This window comes from Meles meles, chromosome 11, assembly GCF_922984935.1.
Source record: "Meles meles chromosome 11, mMelMel3.1 paternal haplotype, whole genome shotgun sequence".
NCBI classification, from domain to species: Eukaryota; Metazoa; Chordata; class Mammalia; order Carnivora; family Mustelidae; genus Meles; species Meles meles.
The window spans coordinates 13626464-13640738 of record NC_060076.1 but is presented as its reverse complement, the minus strand read 5'-3'; the positions used below and the strand labels follow the sequence as shown (position 1 = coordinate 13640738).

Genomic DNA, 14275 nt, shown 5'->3' with positions numbered 1-14275 from the left:
AATAAAAACAAACAATCTCAAAGCACATAAGCCACATTAAAAAAAATCAACTGATTATAGTATCTTTGACCTATAGGAGTATTTACTAACAAATATCTATGTCTTCAAATTAAATACGAAGGAAGAAGATAACTTAAATGTTGTGAAAGACAAATAGGGTTCATTTAAGCTACTTCCCTCCCTCTTTGAAACTGTTTTTTATCTCCTGCTACACGCGCATGCACACACACACACACACACACACAGATGGAGAGAGGAAAGGAGGAAGAGAAGGTGTATATTGGATCCAGGATATCCTCACCGCAATCATCCAGAAGAGATTCAACTTTCTATTGCATGACTAAAATTAGAAATATAATAATAATAGATGTTACAACTAACCAAACATGAACTTATAGGCTTTATAGATACCAGAATCTAAATTTCGTATCTGTTCATTTGAAGTTTTCCAAAGCAAATATACTATAAAATGCTTTAACTAGCTAGACATTTTATAACTGTGCACTATGGGTAATTTGAACTTGGTGAAACACTCAAAATGGTTAAACAAACCCGAAATTTTTCATAAAGCTTCCCCATAAACTCCCCTTTGTATGTGGGTTTGAAAATGATCAAAACAAGGTATTTTACTTTCTTTGGACTACATGTAGAAGTTCATTTTGACTGTAACACAGAAATTTACCACCATGGGTCATGACTGTGGAATTCATGGCTAGAATTTTAAGGTATTTTTCCCTGAAGTTACAAAGGTCTATTCTGCTAAGGATCAGGATAGCAGCTAAATATTGGCGGGGCTGTTCTTTTTCCCTGTGCTGATCATGCACTGTGCTTCTAAGATGGTATCTCTTGAGCACTATTTTCAGGACACTTCTTGTACACTGAATTCTGTAGCTCTGGGATCAGCTTCCTCAATCCTCTCTTCCTGGGGCAGCTCCTACATGGGACGACTGGGATCCACTCTTCCTCATGTGGTGCCAGGATTTTTCATCACTCAAACTCAACCAGGAGGAATAAAATAAAAAGCATCTGTCCACATCCTCTGGTATTTTCTGACAGAAAAAGGACATGTGAGCTGGACACTTTCCTTCAATCCTTTCCAGACTCCCTACAACAATCAGCCGGTTTATCGGTTATCTCACTTCTTAGTATCTCACTTCTTAGTCCTCCCTGCTGCCATTGGAAAACTTGTGCTATTTCTTAGTTCTATTTTGTAAAAATCCACGTCTATTCCTTTAGCTGAAACCTATTCTATTCTAGAAAAGGATTACTGTCAGCCATGACTCTTAACTCCATCTGGTCTGCCCTCAGAGCCCATGTGTCATTTGCCCCACTGTATTGTTCGTTTAGTTTATACTCCAGTGTGCTTTTGTTCCCTAGTATCTACTCAGTGTGTATGTCTATTCCTACATGCAAATCTTGGGTTCCAGAGGGAGAGACTCACAGCTTTAGGACAAGCCAGCGCACTCAGATGGTTGTCGTGGACTGGTGAATTCCCATTCACTTCCCTGCAGCTGTCAGTGCTACTCTCACCGGCTTCCTCCTCCGGTCCTCATTCAGGCAGTCTGGGAGGCCACCCTCTGTGTTTCTCCTGCTGCTGATAGCACGCTTCTCCCTGCATCAGGACTTCTGCGGTCCCCCAGCCCAGGGTTCCCTCACTGCACATTCCTTCACTTCCCCTGCAGTGGTGCTCACGGCTGCACATGTCCCTTCCATCCTTGGACCTGTCATTTCAGTAAGTCTGCAAGAACTCCCCACCACCTGCTGTGTGAAGTCTTCACTTCCAGATCTGGTGATTCAAGTGTCTGGCCCTAGTCTAACCTTCAAATCTTACTTACCTCTCTGTTGCCAGGGATGCCTCTGCCCCGGAATCAGGTTGCTTTGTTCCTGTCCAATCCCTTTCACCTCTGACTCTTCTGTCTGTCGCTCCTTTCCAGCAACCCGCTCATGTCTTCTCTACCACTCTCAATTCTACTCATTGTTCCAGGCCCAGTCCAAATCTCTCCTCTTTCTTGAAGGGTCCTTTGGCCTCCCTAATCTTTTTTTCTGGACTACAGGAGTTTATGGTCTGTATGGATAGTTATCAACCACAGTCTTGGCCCACTCTGATGTTTCACAGGTAATTCATTATAAAATAATTAGACATTAGAGTTTGTGAAAGGTTTACGATTTGTGTAGGCTATAAAGCATTCAAAGTTATCCCTATACATTCCTCTTTTTTACTTGTGTTCTGGTAAGGTTTTCATCTTGTAGGGTGGTTAGTAGGAGAAAAGTTGCTGCAGTCTGCAGGGAAGAGCCATGGGTAATACACCTACTGTTAATAGGTGAACAGTTATTTCCCCACAAAAATTTTGTAGGATTGTGACACAAACTGGGTAAGACCATGGGTACTTGTTATCCTTGGGCATGTCATCTGTTACACATGTCATCATGTCATTGCTGAACAAGGGTTGATAACTGCTGATCCTTATCTCGGGTTTAACACTTTTTCACATGTGCTAGTATGTTACTAAACTCTAAGTTTCTTAAGTGTAAGTGCCCAGATTGTAATTCTTTAAAATTGTACAAATAAAAAAATCTCACGTGTAATATTCAGTTATAATCAATCAATTCATAGTGATTGATTGTTGCTCTTTAAGAAAGAAGCCAGGAAGGATATATTTAAAGGATTTAGTTCAAAATCAACTTGCTGCAAGTGAATTTTCACGAGTGTTTTACATTTATCTTTTGAAGAGGTATAGACTTACAATGTTTTACTTATAGAAGATGTCAGGTAACGATTTACCCAACATTGAATGAGTTAGTGTGGTATTAGGGCAGGGTTATGGAACGATGTATCTTATCCTAAAGATGAGTTAAATTATTATTTAAATAAATAACATACTTACTATGTACGTTAAGACAGTTTCTCTTTTGGCTGGCTTCAAGTCATCATTCAGTGAGTAAACTCTAACCTTTACTGTAAGAACAATTGATATCATCAAAACCTCTGCTAAACACAAGGGTATTTTGATTTTTTGCAATAATCATCCCTAAAAGAGATGAGTATACTTTTTAAAAAATCACAAAAATTGTATCACAAAAATTCATACTTAAAGGAAAGAAAAAGTTACTTTACAGACACATATGTTACTAAAGATTATTTTCCTTTAAAGACAATCCTCTTGGATTCCTTTAAAGAGCTACTTTTCCTAGTGAATTTAGAGTATAGTCCACTTTATCAAAATATATTTTCTTACAACTTTTTGGGAACACACATTAGGCCATTGTTTATTGAAAATTTCATAGTAGCAAAATAGTGATCTCTCCTTTATGGTTATATGAGAGTATACTATATTGTCTTATATTAGAGTTATAGATTTTAATGGAAAATTAGACAGTTTGATATTGACATTATACACTCTTGCACATATAAAAACCAACAAGGCTCCAAAGTATCCCTTATTGTTGCTAAAGGCAGCTTTAAATTGCATGGTTTTGTTAGATTCATTAAGCCAGATCCTATAATTATTAAATTGTTAAATGAGTAATGGCAAGAGCTCGAGAACAATTAGTTCTCTTCATTTGTTTCTGCCCATTAAAAGATCCCTGCCTTTTAGACAATTGCATCTGCTTAGAAGTGAACCTTTAGCTGCTTGAGACATGCTATTCTAGTTCCTTCCAACATGACATATTGTGATTTCTCTCATGGTCATTTACTGATACTCAGATCTTTTCATGGCCAAAACTTTACTCACAAAATAAAACTGAACTGGAACCATAAGCCCTTTAAAGAGTCAGTATTATATAAAGCTCTACATAAGAAGTCACATTAAGCTCTCCAAAATTGGTTTCACTAAAACCATAAGGTCAAAGCAAAATGTTCAGTAAATACCCACCCCCCCCCGCACACGCACACATACACTGTCTGCTGTTCCCTTTCTCCCACCTTTTGTCCTCCCCTCCTATATTATTCTCTCATCTTGTGTCCTCCCCTCTTATATTATGGACATACCCAGCTCATCCCTGAGCATCACTGGGATGCTGGCAGAGGCAGAATGTCAGAAAAAAGTAAGAGCTTATGCCCTGGAGTTCAAAACTTTGATTTCACTCCCATGACTACCACTTCCTAGTGGCCCTGGAGTAGGACACTTAATCCCTCTAAATCTTAGTTCTCTCATTTTAAAATAGAACTGTTAGTATCTGCTTTACAGTGTTATAAGAACTAAATGAGACAAAGCTTTTACATAGCCTGGCACATAATAACTACTCAATAAATGCTTATTATTTTTATTTTAGTATTATTATTTCTATGTCTACTGTTTATCTGCTTTCTAACCCAGTTTGTGTTTAGATTAGAAAACTAATCTTGTCTTCATAGCAACAGTGTATCAGAGGCAAGATCAATATAATTCTTTAGTACCAAAAATATGGCTTATTAGGTTTTATAAAAATGGACTGATGTGGGTGCCTGGGTGGCTCAGTCGGTTAAGTGGCTGCCTTCAGCTCAGGTCATGATCCTGCAGTCCTGGGATCCAGTCCCATATCAGGCTCCCCGCTTAGCAGGAAGCCTGCTTCTCCCTCTCCCGCTCCACCTGCTTGTGTTCCCTCTCTCTCTCTCTGTCAAATAAATAAAATCTTTTAAAAAGAATATATTGATGCCTTCTATGTGCAGGAACTATGCTGCACTGGGAGATATGGCGGTGAGACAAATCAGACATGGATATCTTCCAGTGGAGTGGAGGAGAGAGTGAACATATGACTACACACAAGAGTATGTACAATTCCGGGGTGGGAAGCGTGACAAAGAGCACCGCCAGGCTTCCTGAGAACACAGAAGAGGGAGATCTGAAGTGGTCAGAGAGGTCAGAGAAGGCTGCCCTCTAAGGATGCCATGTAAGAGTTGCGTAGGTGTTAATCAGACAAAGTGGGGGTGGGGGTGGGGGTGGGGCTTGGGAATGAATGTACCAGGCAGAGATATACAGACCTTCACATGAGGGGAGAGGGGGGAAGAGTCTGAGAAAGCAAATAGAAAGAGGTCAGTTTGGCTGGTTTACACAGATGAGGGGGAGCATGGTGATTGAGAAAGCTGGAGGGGAAGGCATGACACAGGTTGCATGGAATTCAGGGATTTTGGTCAGTAAAGTCCTTATCCTACAAAGCCTTGAAGATTTAAACCTTTATTCTAAAGATGCTTATACTAAAAATCCCTCAAGGATCTTCAGATTAAATGTGTGGTTTATGGGCGCCTGGGTGACTCAGTAGGTTAGAGCCTCTGCCTTTGGCTCAGGTCATGATCCCAGGGTCCTGGGATGAAGCCCCACATTGGGCTCTCTGCTCAGCAGGGAGCCTGCTTCCTCCTCTCTCTCTGCCTGCCTCTCTGCCTACTTGTGATCTCTGTCTGTCAAATAAATAAATAAAATCTTAAAAAAAATAAATGTGTGGTTTAGGACATTGGAGCTATAAATAGGAAGATTTCATCAATTTCTAAGGGACCACTTTTTAAAATTCTTTAAAAAAAATTTTTTTAAAGATTTTTTTATTTATTTGACAGACAGAGATCACAAGTAGGCAGAGAGGCAGGCAGAGAGAGAGAGAGAGAGAAGGAAGCAGGCTCCCCACTGAGCAGAGAGCCCGATGCGGGACTTGATCCCAGGACCCTGGGATCATGACCTGAACCGAAGGCAGAGGCTTTAACCCACTGAGTCACCCAGGCACCCGTAAAAAATTTTTTATTAATTATTTTTATTAACATATAATGTATTATTTGCCCCAGGGGTACAGGTCTGTGAATCGTCAGGCTTACACATTTCACAGCACTCACCATAGCACATACCCTCCCCAGTGTCCATAACCCAACCACTCTCTCCATACCACCCCCTCTACAGCAACCCTAGGTTTGTTTTGTGAGATTAAGAGTCTCTAAGAGACCACTTTTAAGCAATTTTTTCCTTCTGTGTAAATAAGGCTTTGTGCTATTCACAGATCAGATAGTAATGGAAAACACTTGCCTAGTGCTTAGTCTGTTCTGGACGCTGTTTAAAGTGCTTTACCCATATAAATTCACCTACTTCTCACAACAATTCTGTGAGGTAAATTTTATTCTATTCTGCCCTTTCTTCCACTACAAAAGAACCATGAATACAAAGCCATGTTCTATTAGAAATTTTCTTAGGTAGTTTCCCCTTAGAAAATTAATATTCATCTATTTCTGTGATCTAGTTTATTCTTTGCTGAAACATCTGATCCCCTAGGGTTGGATTTATTTTCAGAATTTGAAGAATAGCTCTAAAGTCAAAGGAAGTTGTTTTTATGAACATGGCTCTATAATAAATTTTACCATTGTCAAAACTATATCTGCAATTACATCTTACACTTGTTTAATAAGTAAGATATAACACTTCACCATTTTAAAAAGCTTTCTTCTTTGTGGAAATAACTAATGGGGCAGATAATATAATTATTGATTTTGCAGTTTCCATATGAACTTAAAATCAATATTTAAATTTAAATTACATATTTAGCAATCTCCATATAAATTTTATTTTTTAAATTCCATATAAATTTTAAATTAAAATGTATTTATAAATGTCAAAGTCATTGGGAGTTGCGACTCGAGCAAGTTGGAAACCTGTTTACACTTAATTTCAAGTGTTAAAAGATCTCTACAATATGTCAATCGCCCGCTCTGCATCAGAGAAAGCATCATCTTATACCCTACCTGACTGATCTGGAGTGTAAACAGGTTTGTCTGTATGAATGAAGAGATACCCATTCTCATCAGTTATTGGCACTTTTTTTGATCTTGAAAAATGCTTCGATACAACTTCCAAATACACGTGTGAAACTGGCTTTTGTCCTCCAGACAATTGTTTGGGTTGTATCTGTAAAAGAAAAAATTGATGGAATGGAGTATAATTTTCACGTTATAAAACATGTTGATTTCCTAAATACCACTGTCATCTCATTAGAACACACACAAAAATGAGTGTATGTATTTAACGATTTAAAAAGTAGTAGAGACAGAATAGTGAATAAATCTTACCCAAACCCTGTCAGTGTCAAATATCATAGATAAAATTTAGCTTTAAGCTATTAAAAAATCTTTTGGTTTGCATGTTTCCTAGATTTTATATACATTTAGTAAAACTACTACTACAGAAGCTAAACAAACTCTCACTTGGCCAGCACTGGATTGTATGTTGTCCTTCAGTTCAGCATCCTGACTGATGTTCGGAATGTGTTGTACTTTATCTCCATCCCTCTGCTCCCAACTGTTGAGCTGCATGCTTTCTCGTTTGGTGTACGTAATTGTAATTACCCACTTTACATTGCATGATATGCAAATATAATACATAAAGAGTAATAAAAGAAAGAAAAGTGTTTCTATGAAAACTCAGGCTTTGGACACCTGGGATAAAAGTTAATCACTAAAATCAACTGCTGTGGAATCAAACGTGAGAGTTTGGAAGGCAGTAACAGCCCATAAAGATTCTGCTCTCAGACTGCCTTGCAAGTGTCTTTAAGTTCCTTCTCCACTTGAAAGGAACAGAAACTGTCAACAAAGATGGTTCGTTAAAGGTGTGACACGTAATAAATAAGATTTGACACTCCAACCAGGGGACCCATGTTTAAAGAAAAGACCTTGGCATAACATCAAACAACTGGCAAACAAAGATACCTTATAATGTTAGGATAAAATTAAATGCTGAAGATATGTATCAAGTTTTATGATTCTCTACTTAATCTTTCAATTAACTATTTGAGTCCACATGAATCATGAGAACTTTCTGTGATGATAAAAACATTCGATATCTATGTCGTCCAGCACGGTACCTGCCAGTCACATGTGGTTATTTGAGCACTTGGAATAGGGATATTGTGACACATAAACTGAATTTTTTTTATTATACATAAATTTGATTGATTTACATTTAAAGGTAATAGCCACACTAAATATCTTAGTGACATCAGGTAATAGTATCCACTGAGGGTGCCTGGGTGACTCAGTTGAGTGGCTGCCTTGGGTTCAGGTCATGTCCCAGGGTCCTGGAATGGAGTCCTGCATTGGGCTCCCTGCTCAGTAGAGAACCTGCTTCTCCCTCTCCCTCTGTCTGCTATTCTGCGTACTTGTGCTCTCTCTGTCTCGCTGTCAAATAAATAAATAAAATCTTAAAAAAAAAAAAAGAGTATCCACTGAAATTAATTGGGAAATTAATTTTAATTCTTAATAAATCTAGTAAGGGGAAGTATTTAAGAAATTCAAACATTTACAATCAAGAACATTAATAAAAAGTTCTTACATTTGGTTAGAATTTATTTAGATCAATGTTTCTCAAACTTGAGTAATATACAGACCTCTTTTAAAGGATAAAATGTTCTGAAGGACTCATAGTGCTGACTTTTAATTATTTATAATATAATAAAAATTTATTTTTATTACAATGATACTTAAATATGTACAGCCTAAGACTAGGTGTAATCTTATGCTTACAAGGTTTACATAATTATGAAATCAAAATAAATTTACAAAATAAATTCAGAGTACTAAATATCAATATAATTCTAATCTTAAACTGTTTTAAAACTTCAAATTTCAAATTCTTTTTAAGGAGTTCACCTTAAAGAAACACTGGTCTAGGTTTGCCTGGGTGGCTCGGTTGGTTAAGTGCTTGCTTTCAGCTCAGGTCATGATCCCAGGGTCCTGGGACTGAGCCCCACATCAGGCTCCCTGCTCTGTGGAGAGCCTGCTTCTCTCTCTCCTTCTCCTTCACCCTCTCCCTCACCTGCCGTTCTGCCTACTTGTGCTCCTTATCTCTCCATCAAGTAAATAGTAAAACATTAAAAAATAATAAAAATAAAGAAACACTGGTCTAAATGAACATCAGAGCCCCTTCTAAGTCTAGTAGTTTTGATTTTCTGTTTTTTTTTTATTTTTGAATTTTTATCAGACTTTAAAACAATATTTTGAGTATAAAAGTAATTTTTAGTTAGAATTTTAAATAAGAAATGAGTTGCAAGCTCTTCTCTAGCCAAGGTACACTATAGTATCAAAATAGAAGGAAAAGTTATTTGATCCATATTGTTCTTTGTATTAACTACAGGTTGTCAATGAGAGCTATTCAGTTTAGTAATCAGTAATTTCATTAGTTTTGGAAGCTATAACTGACAAATACGGATAGCAGCCTTGGGTTTTTGTAGGCAATGCATTACAGATCGAGATGCATATTCATATTTTTCTATTTCTTTGTAATGATAGTTTTCATAGTAAACATGTATTTTCAACTTATTTCCAAATATTTTTACATTAGTGCAATTTTTCATCATAATTTACATGTATTGCTAAAAAAGCAGACACACAAAAAATTTTCTGTTTCATCCATATTATCACTGGTGACTGACATCACTTAGTAGTCACATAGTGGTGAGTGATATAAATGGCCAAATCTCTATGTTATCAACATTCAAACTTGGTACACATTTACTGAGAATATTCTGTCTGTTTAAAGAAAATGAAGAATATATACATACTGTTAAGGTTGCAGAGTTCTGGAATTTATTTTCTGAGGATAAAGTAACATGGCCTGAAGAGTAACTAAATTTTTTATCAGGATAACTTTTAATAGAGATTGTTGCATCAAATTCTTCGGTATATCCATAAACTTGAATTACAATATTTTCAGATGCTCCAACACGAAACATTTTTGGTGCCGAAATGACATACCTGTTGAAATAGGAAAGGAGTGGGACCAATAGCTTGTGGTGGTTTATTTTGTTATATTTCTAATTTTTTCATCTCACTTGAGAGATTCAAATAGGCATATTTAGTCAACTTAAAAGTGATTATTTTAAAATCAAAATTTCTTAGTGATCCGTGATAATCTCAGCATAGTTTCCAAGAAGAAGTAGCTTAGAATTAAGACTTGAGAAATAGAACTGGAGAGTCAGTTAACATTTAGAAATAATAACATCTTCCCTGAGCTACTGCAGCAGAAAAAGACTTCAAATGCTGTTGACTGGAACATGTAAATAGAGTCAGTATTTTTGCTCAGTGAAGAAAAAGGCCACAAAGACGCCAGTGCTTGAATTGCAGCTCTGTCATTTACTGGCTGAATGACCATGGTAAAATCACCAACACTTTTAAGACCAAAATAAGTTACCTGTGAAAATATCACCTTCTTGACCAGCTTGCAGTAAGGAGGAAATGAGATACATACGTACTTTGTAGGTATGTATGCTTTACATATATGATTTGTACTCAATAAATGTTAAGATTCATTCATTTCACTAAATTAGTTAAAAGGAAGTAATTTTAGAAGCATTGTGTTACACCATGAGTGGATAAAGAAAATGATATAGTAAGAGTGAGCTGGGAGAAGACATTTAGAAACAGAAGGAGTGATGGGGGTCTTTGAAAAATAGTAACAATCATACAACAATAATGACATTATTAAGTGAATAGTTACCAGAGAAGAGGCTGCATTAGCACTCTATATCCAACTCTCTTAATTTTACAACAGGCCAATGGTGTAGATACTAATATTATTCCTATTTTGCAAGTGAAAAGAGGATAATTTGACCAAGGTCACATCGCTTACAAGTGAATGAGGCAGAACTTTATCTTCAGGTCTTTCAGTAGTTAAAAGTGTATAATTGAGGTCAAGGTTACAAGCTATGTTCACAACCACAGGCTATTACTTCCAGTTTTATTTTTCATGTGGTTTATACAAGAATAGTAATGAATCTATACAAGTTTTTAAAATTTTTTTTTTTTTTTTTTTTTATTTATTTGACAGAGAGAGATCACAAGTAGAGAGGCAGGCAGAGAGAGAGAGAGAGGGAAGCAGGCTCCCTGCTGAGCAGAGAGCCCGATGCGGGACTCGATCCCAGGACCCCGAGATCATGGCCTGAGCCGAAGGCAGCGGCTTAACCCACTGAGCCACCCAGGCGCCCCAGAATCTATACAAGTTTTTAAAGTAACATTTTTAAATGTGTGTATTTGCACTGTTTTTAAAAAGAAAACTTAAAAATACAAACTGGGTTATTAATTAAATATCATGGAAGTTTCTAATTTGAATAGTGAGAGCTACATGTGCTAATATAGAGGAAGAGAAAAGTGTGCTTCAACCCAAAAGGTCATAGATACTAATTCAAGTGGCAAAACAGGCCTGGGGGCCGCCTGCCACTACACCTTGCAGAACTGTCAACATTAGGACATTTAAAAAGTCAGCAAGTCTTTAGTAACAATGAAATTAGCTTGGAAGCAATTCCATCCTTTTAAAACATCTGGCAGTCCCCTACCTGACAACTAATTAGGAATCACTTATAGACAAATTATAAAAGAGGGAAAAGAATCTCCAGACTTCCAGCCATCATCTGAATTCCTCAGACACTTACCCAGGAACCGCAGAAAATGAGAAAAGTTAAGCTCTGGTGGTAATAAGGTACATTTCCTGAAATCTTACCCTGTGCTAGGCACTGTTTTAAGGAATATCTATATATGTATTTTCACTGTGTTGCTACAACCACTCTGTCACTCTGTAAGAAAGGTCTTACTATTACTCTCATTTCACAGATGAAGAAAAGTGATAATTTGCTTACCCAAGGTCAAGCAATTAAGTTATAGAATTAGGAACTGAACCCAAGCAGCTTGTTTCCTGAATTAACAATTTCAATTGCTATACTAAACTGGATTTAGCAAGAGTTTTATAATCTGAAAAATCTAGGGGGCGGGGAAGCTATTTCAGTTTCAGCATTCTGAGAAGTTTTATCTTTTCCAGTTTAATATTGTTCTAATTTTGAATTGTCTATGTGGTGGTGGCGGTGATAAAACATAAAATATTAAGTATTTAGAAGTCCCTAAAAGATGGCTTTGGAATCACCCTTCATACAGATTTTGGTCCTTACTGGTTTATCAGTACGACAATCACATAAAAAAATCATGCTTAAAAAATATATCACACTTTTCTTACTTTCTTTCAACAGTTTAAGAAGATCAGGCTACTGAGCTTGCAGAGAGGCAACAATATCATTTTGGCCTCTACTTGGAATGTTCTTTCCCCAGATATGTACATAGTTTGCTCCCCCCTCATTTCCTTCAAGCTCTGTTTGAGGGTCACCTCCTTAAAGAAACATTTCCTCTCTACATTTTTGGGTAATGCCCCATTATTTCCTTATCCTCAGATTCTCCTTTATTTTTTTCTTCCTTGCATAATAACCACCTGACTTTATTTATTTCTTCATTATTGGTTCATTCATCCATCCATGATTTGCTTCTCCCACTAGAATGCAAGCTTTATACCATCTACTATATCCCCAATGCCTATCACATGGTAGGTGCTCAATAAATTTTTGTTGAATCAATCAGTTAATCAAATTAATTAAACTGGTTGCTGTCCCACAAATGGTACACTCTCACTTTTTTAGAGAAAGAGAAGAGATGCTTATTAAGGCCAGTATGGTGTAGTGGAAAGAATTCAGAATCATGGGACCTGGGTTCTAGTCCTAGTTCTACCACTAATTTAAACCCACTAATTTCAATCTTTCTTAAGCTTCTGCCACTTGTCTTTTAAAAAGGCATATACAAGAACGACTTGGGAAATGGGGTGATTGTGGCCGGTGAAAAAATCAGATTGGGGTGGGAGAGTGTTATAAATTTATGACAGCCTGGGGGTACATTTGTATTTTACATATTTGTATATATATATATTTATGACAAAATGAAAAAAAATTGAATTGGTATGAAAGAGACCTTAATAAAAGCCTTGCTTTTGTCTGCCTCCAGCAGCATGATTTTTTGGCACGTCACTTTCCCCTCTGTCTGGATTTATCCTTATTTCTGAAATGAGTAGATTCAATTAGGTACTCTCCAGTTTCTTCTCAGTACTAAAATGTTATTTCTAGATACAAAATCAGTATTTTTAAGGCATACCTTAAAATGCACAATATTTCAATAATAACACTAAAATTTGAGAAGAACTCACAAATTTAGAAATAATTACAACCTTTTTTTTTCAAATCACAGTATTAGAACAGAACCCAAAATAACACTTGCTTTACTATGTACAGTAACTAGAACACACAAAGAAAACTTGTGCCATATACAAATAATCAATCAATGGCAAGAAACTTTATCGTCTTGAGTTTATTTTGTGCTTTTTTGGAAGAGGAATTCAAACAATCACTTATGTAAACTTTTATAAATAACAATCCCGTAAAGCTGATGTATTGTTAGCTATTCATCACATCAAGATGCCTCCATGACATTCTCATTCAGAGATGAGACTATTCACTTGGTATTCTAGGAAGTAGAAAGTTATTTTCCAATTAACACTATTAAATTTTTCACTCATCGCAACTCCGATGCATTGAAAAATGAAGATGGGTTCTTTTACTTACGTTTGTTCCTGTCCCCAACTTTTACCCACGAAGATTAAAAAACAAAGTATGCCCCAAAGGCCCATGGCTGGAGTTAGCAGTAAATCATGGATATAACCTTCTTGAAGTTACTTTCCTTTTAAGTAAACTGAGCTTGAAGAATTTGGGTAAATTAGTTTACTGGTTAATTATTAATGTCAGAAGGAGAAACTAATCAGAACTGAAACACCCTTTAGTGCCCAGATGTAAAGGTATTTACATCGAGAGATTTATTTTGATTAATACAAATAAGGGTACTCTAACAGGGGAATCTGGCACTGCAATGAATGGCTCAAAGCCAGAAGCTAGTAAGTCTCATTGCCTTTGGCCTTTCCCCTCTTGATTAGGACAATCATTCTGATGTATCATCTGTGAGCACACCTTTGGTAGATCCACTCTGATACTGACAAAGACCCACTTGGATTCAGTTTCAAAAATGAGGTGATTTGGGGATGGGTCTGGTTTGGACAAGGCTCATGAGGTAGTCTTTCTAGAGAAATCCTGAGTAGTAGTGTCAGTGGCACTGAAAATGGCCTAAGGATAAGATGGATGTGCAAAGAAGCTGTATTGAATGGTTCCTTGGTCTGTCCCAGTCTAGAGAAGAAGCTGAACGTTGGGGAGAGGAAAGATTGTGACAGGCAATGAAAATGCTATGCTGAGGCCCTGACATCATTCCCTAGGAGATAGCCAGACAAATACTTTAATATTTGGTAGGGAGTGGATAGCCTCTAATATCTCTTAATTCATACTACACAAATTTAAAGATGGTATTCATTCTGATGCAGAATATCTTTTTAAAAAAATAAATTCACATTGGGACGCCTAGGTGGCTCAGTTGGTTAAGCGGCTGCCTTCGGCTCAGGTCATGATCCCAGCGTCCTGG

At 36.9% G+C, this 14275-nt stretch overlaps 1 protein-coding gene across 1 annotated transcript in view; it reads right to left on the bottom strand.

Moving 5' to 3' along the window:
• Positions 1–13529, bottom strand: part of C5 (complement C5) — a 91148-nt gene extending 77619 nt beyond the window's left edge. Inside the window, exons 1-4 of the mRNA XM_046022273.1 lie at positions 13375–13529; positions 9508–9700; positions 6698–6860; positions 2886–2956 (exon numbers count right to left, since the gene is read on the bottom strand). Coding sequence (XP_045878229.1) covers positions 2886–2956; positions 6698–6860; positions 9508–9700; positions 13375–13439 — 492 coding nt within the window. The 5' untranslated portion in view covers positions 13440–13529. The remainder of the gene's footprint in view (positions 1–2885; positions 2957–6697; positions 6861–9507; positions 9701–13374) is intronic.
• Positions 13530–14275: the final 746 nt, after the last annotated feature.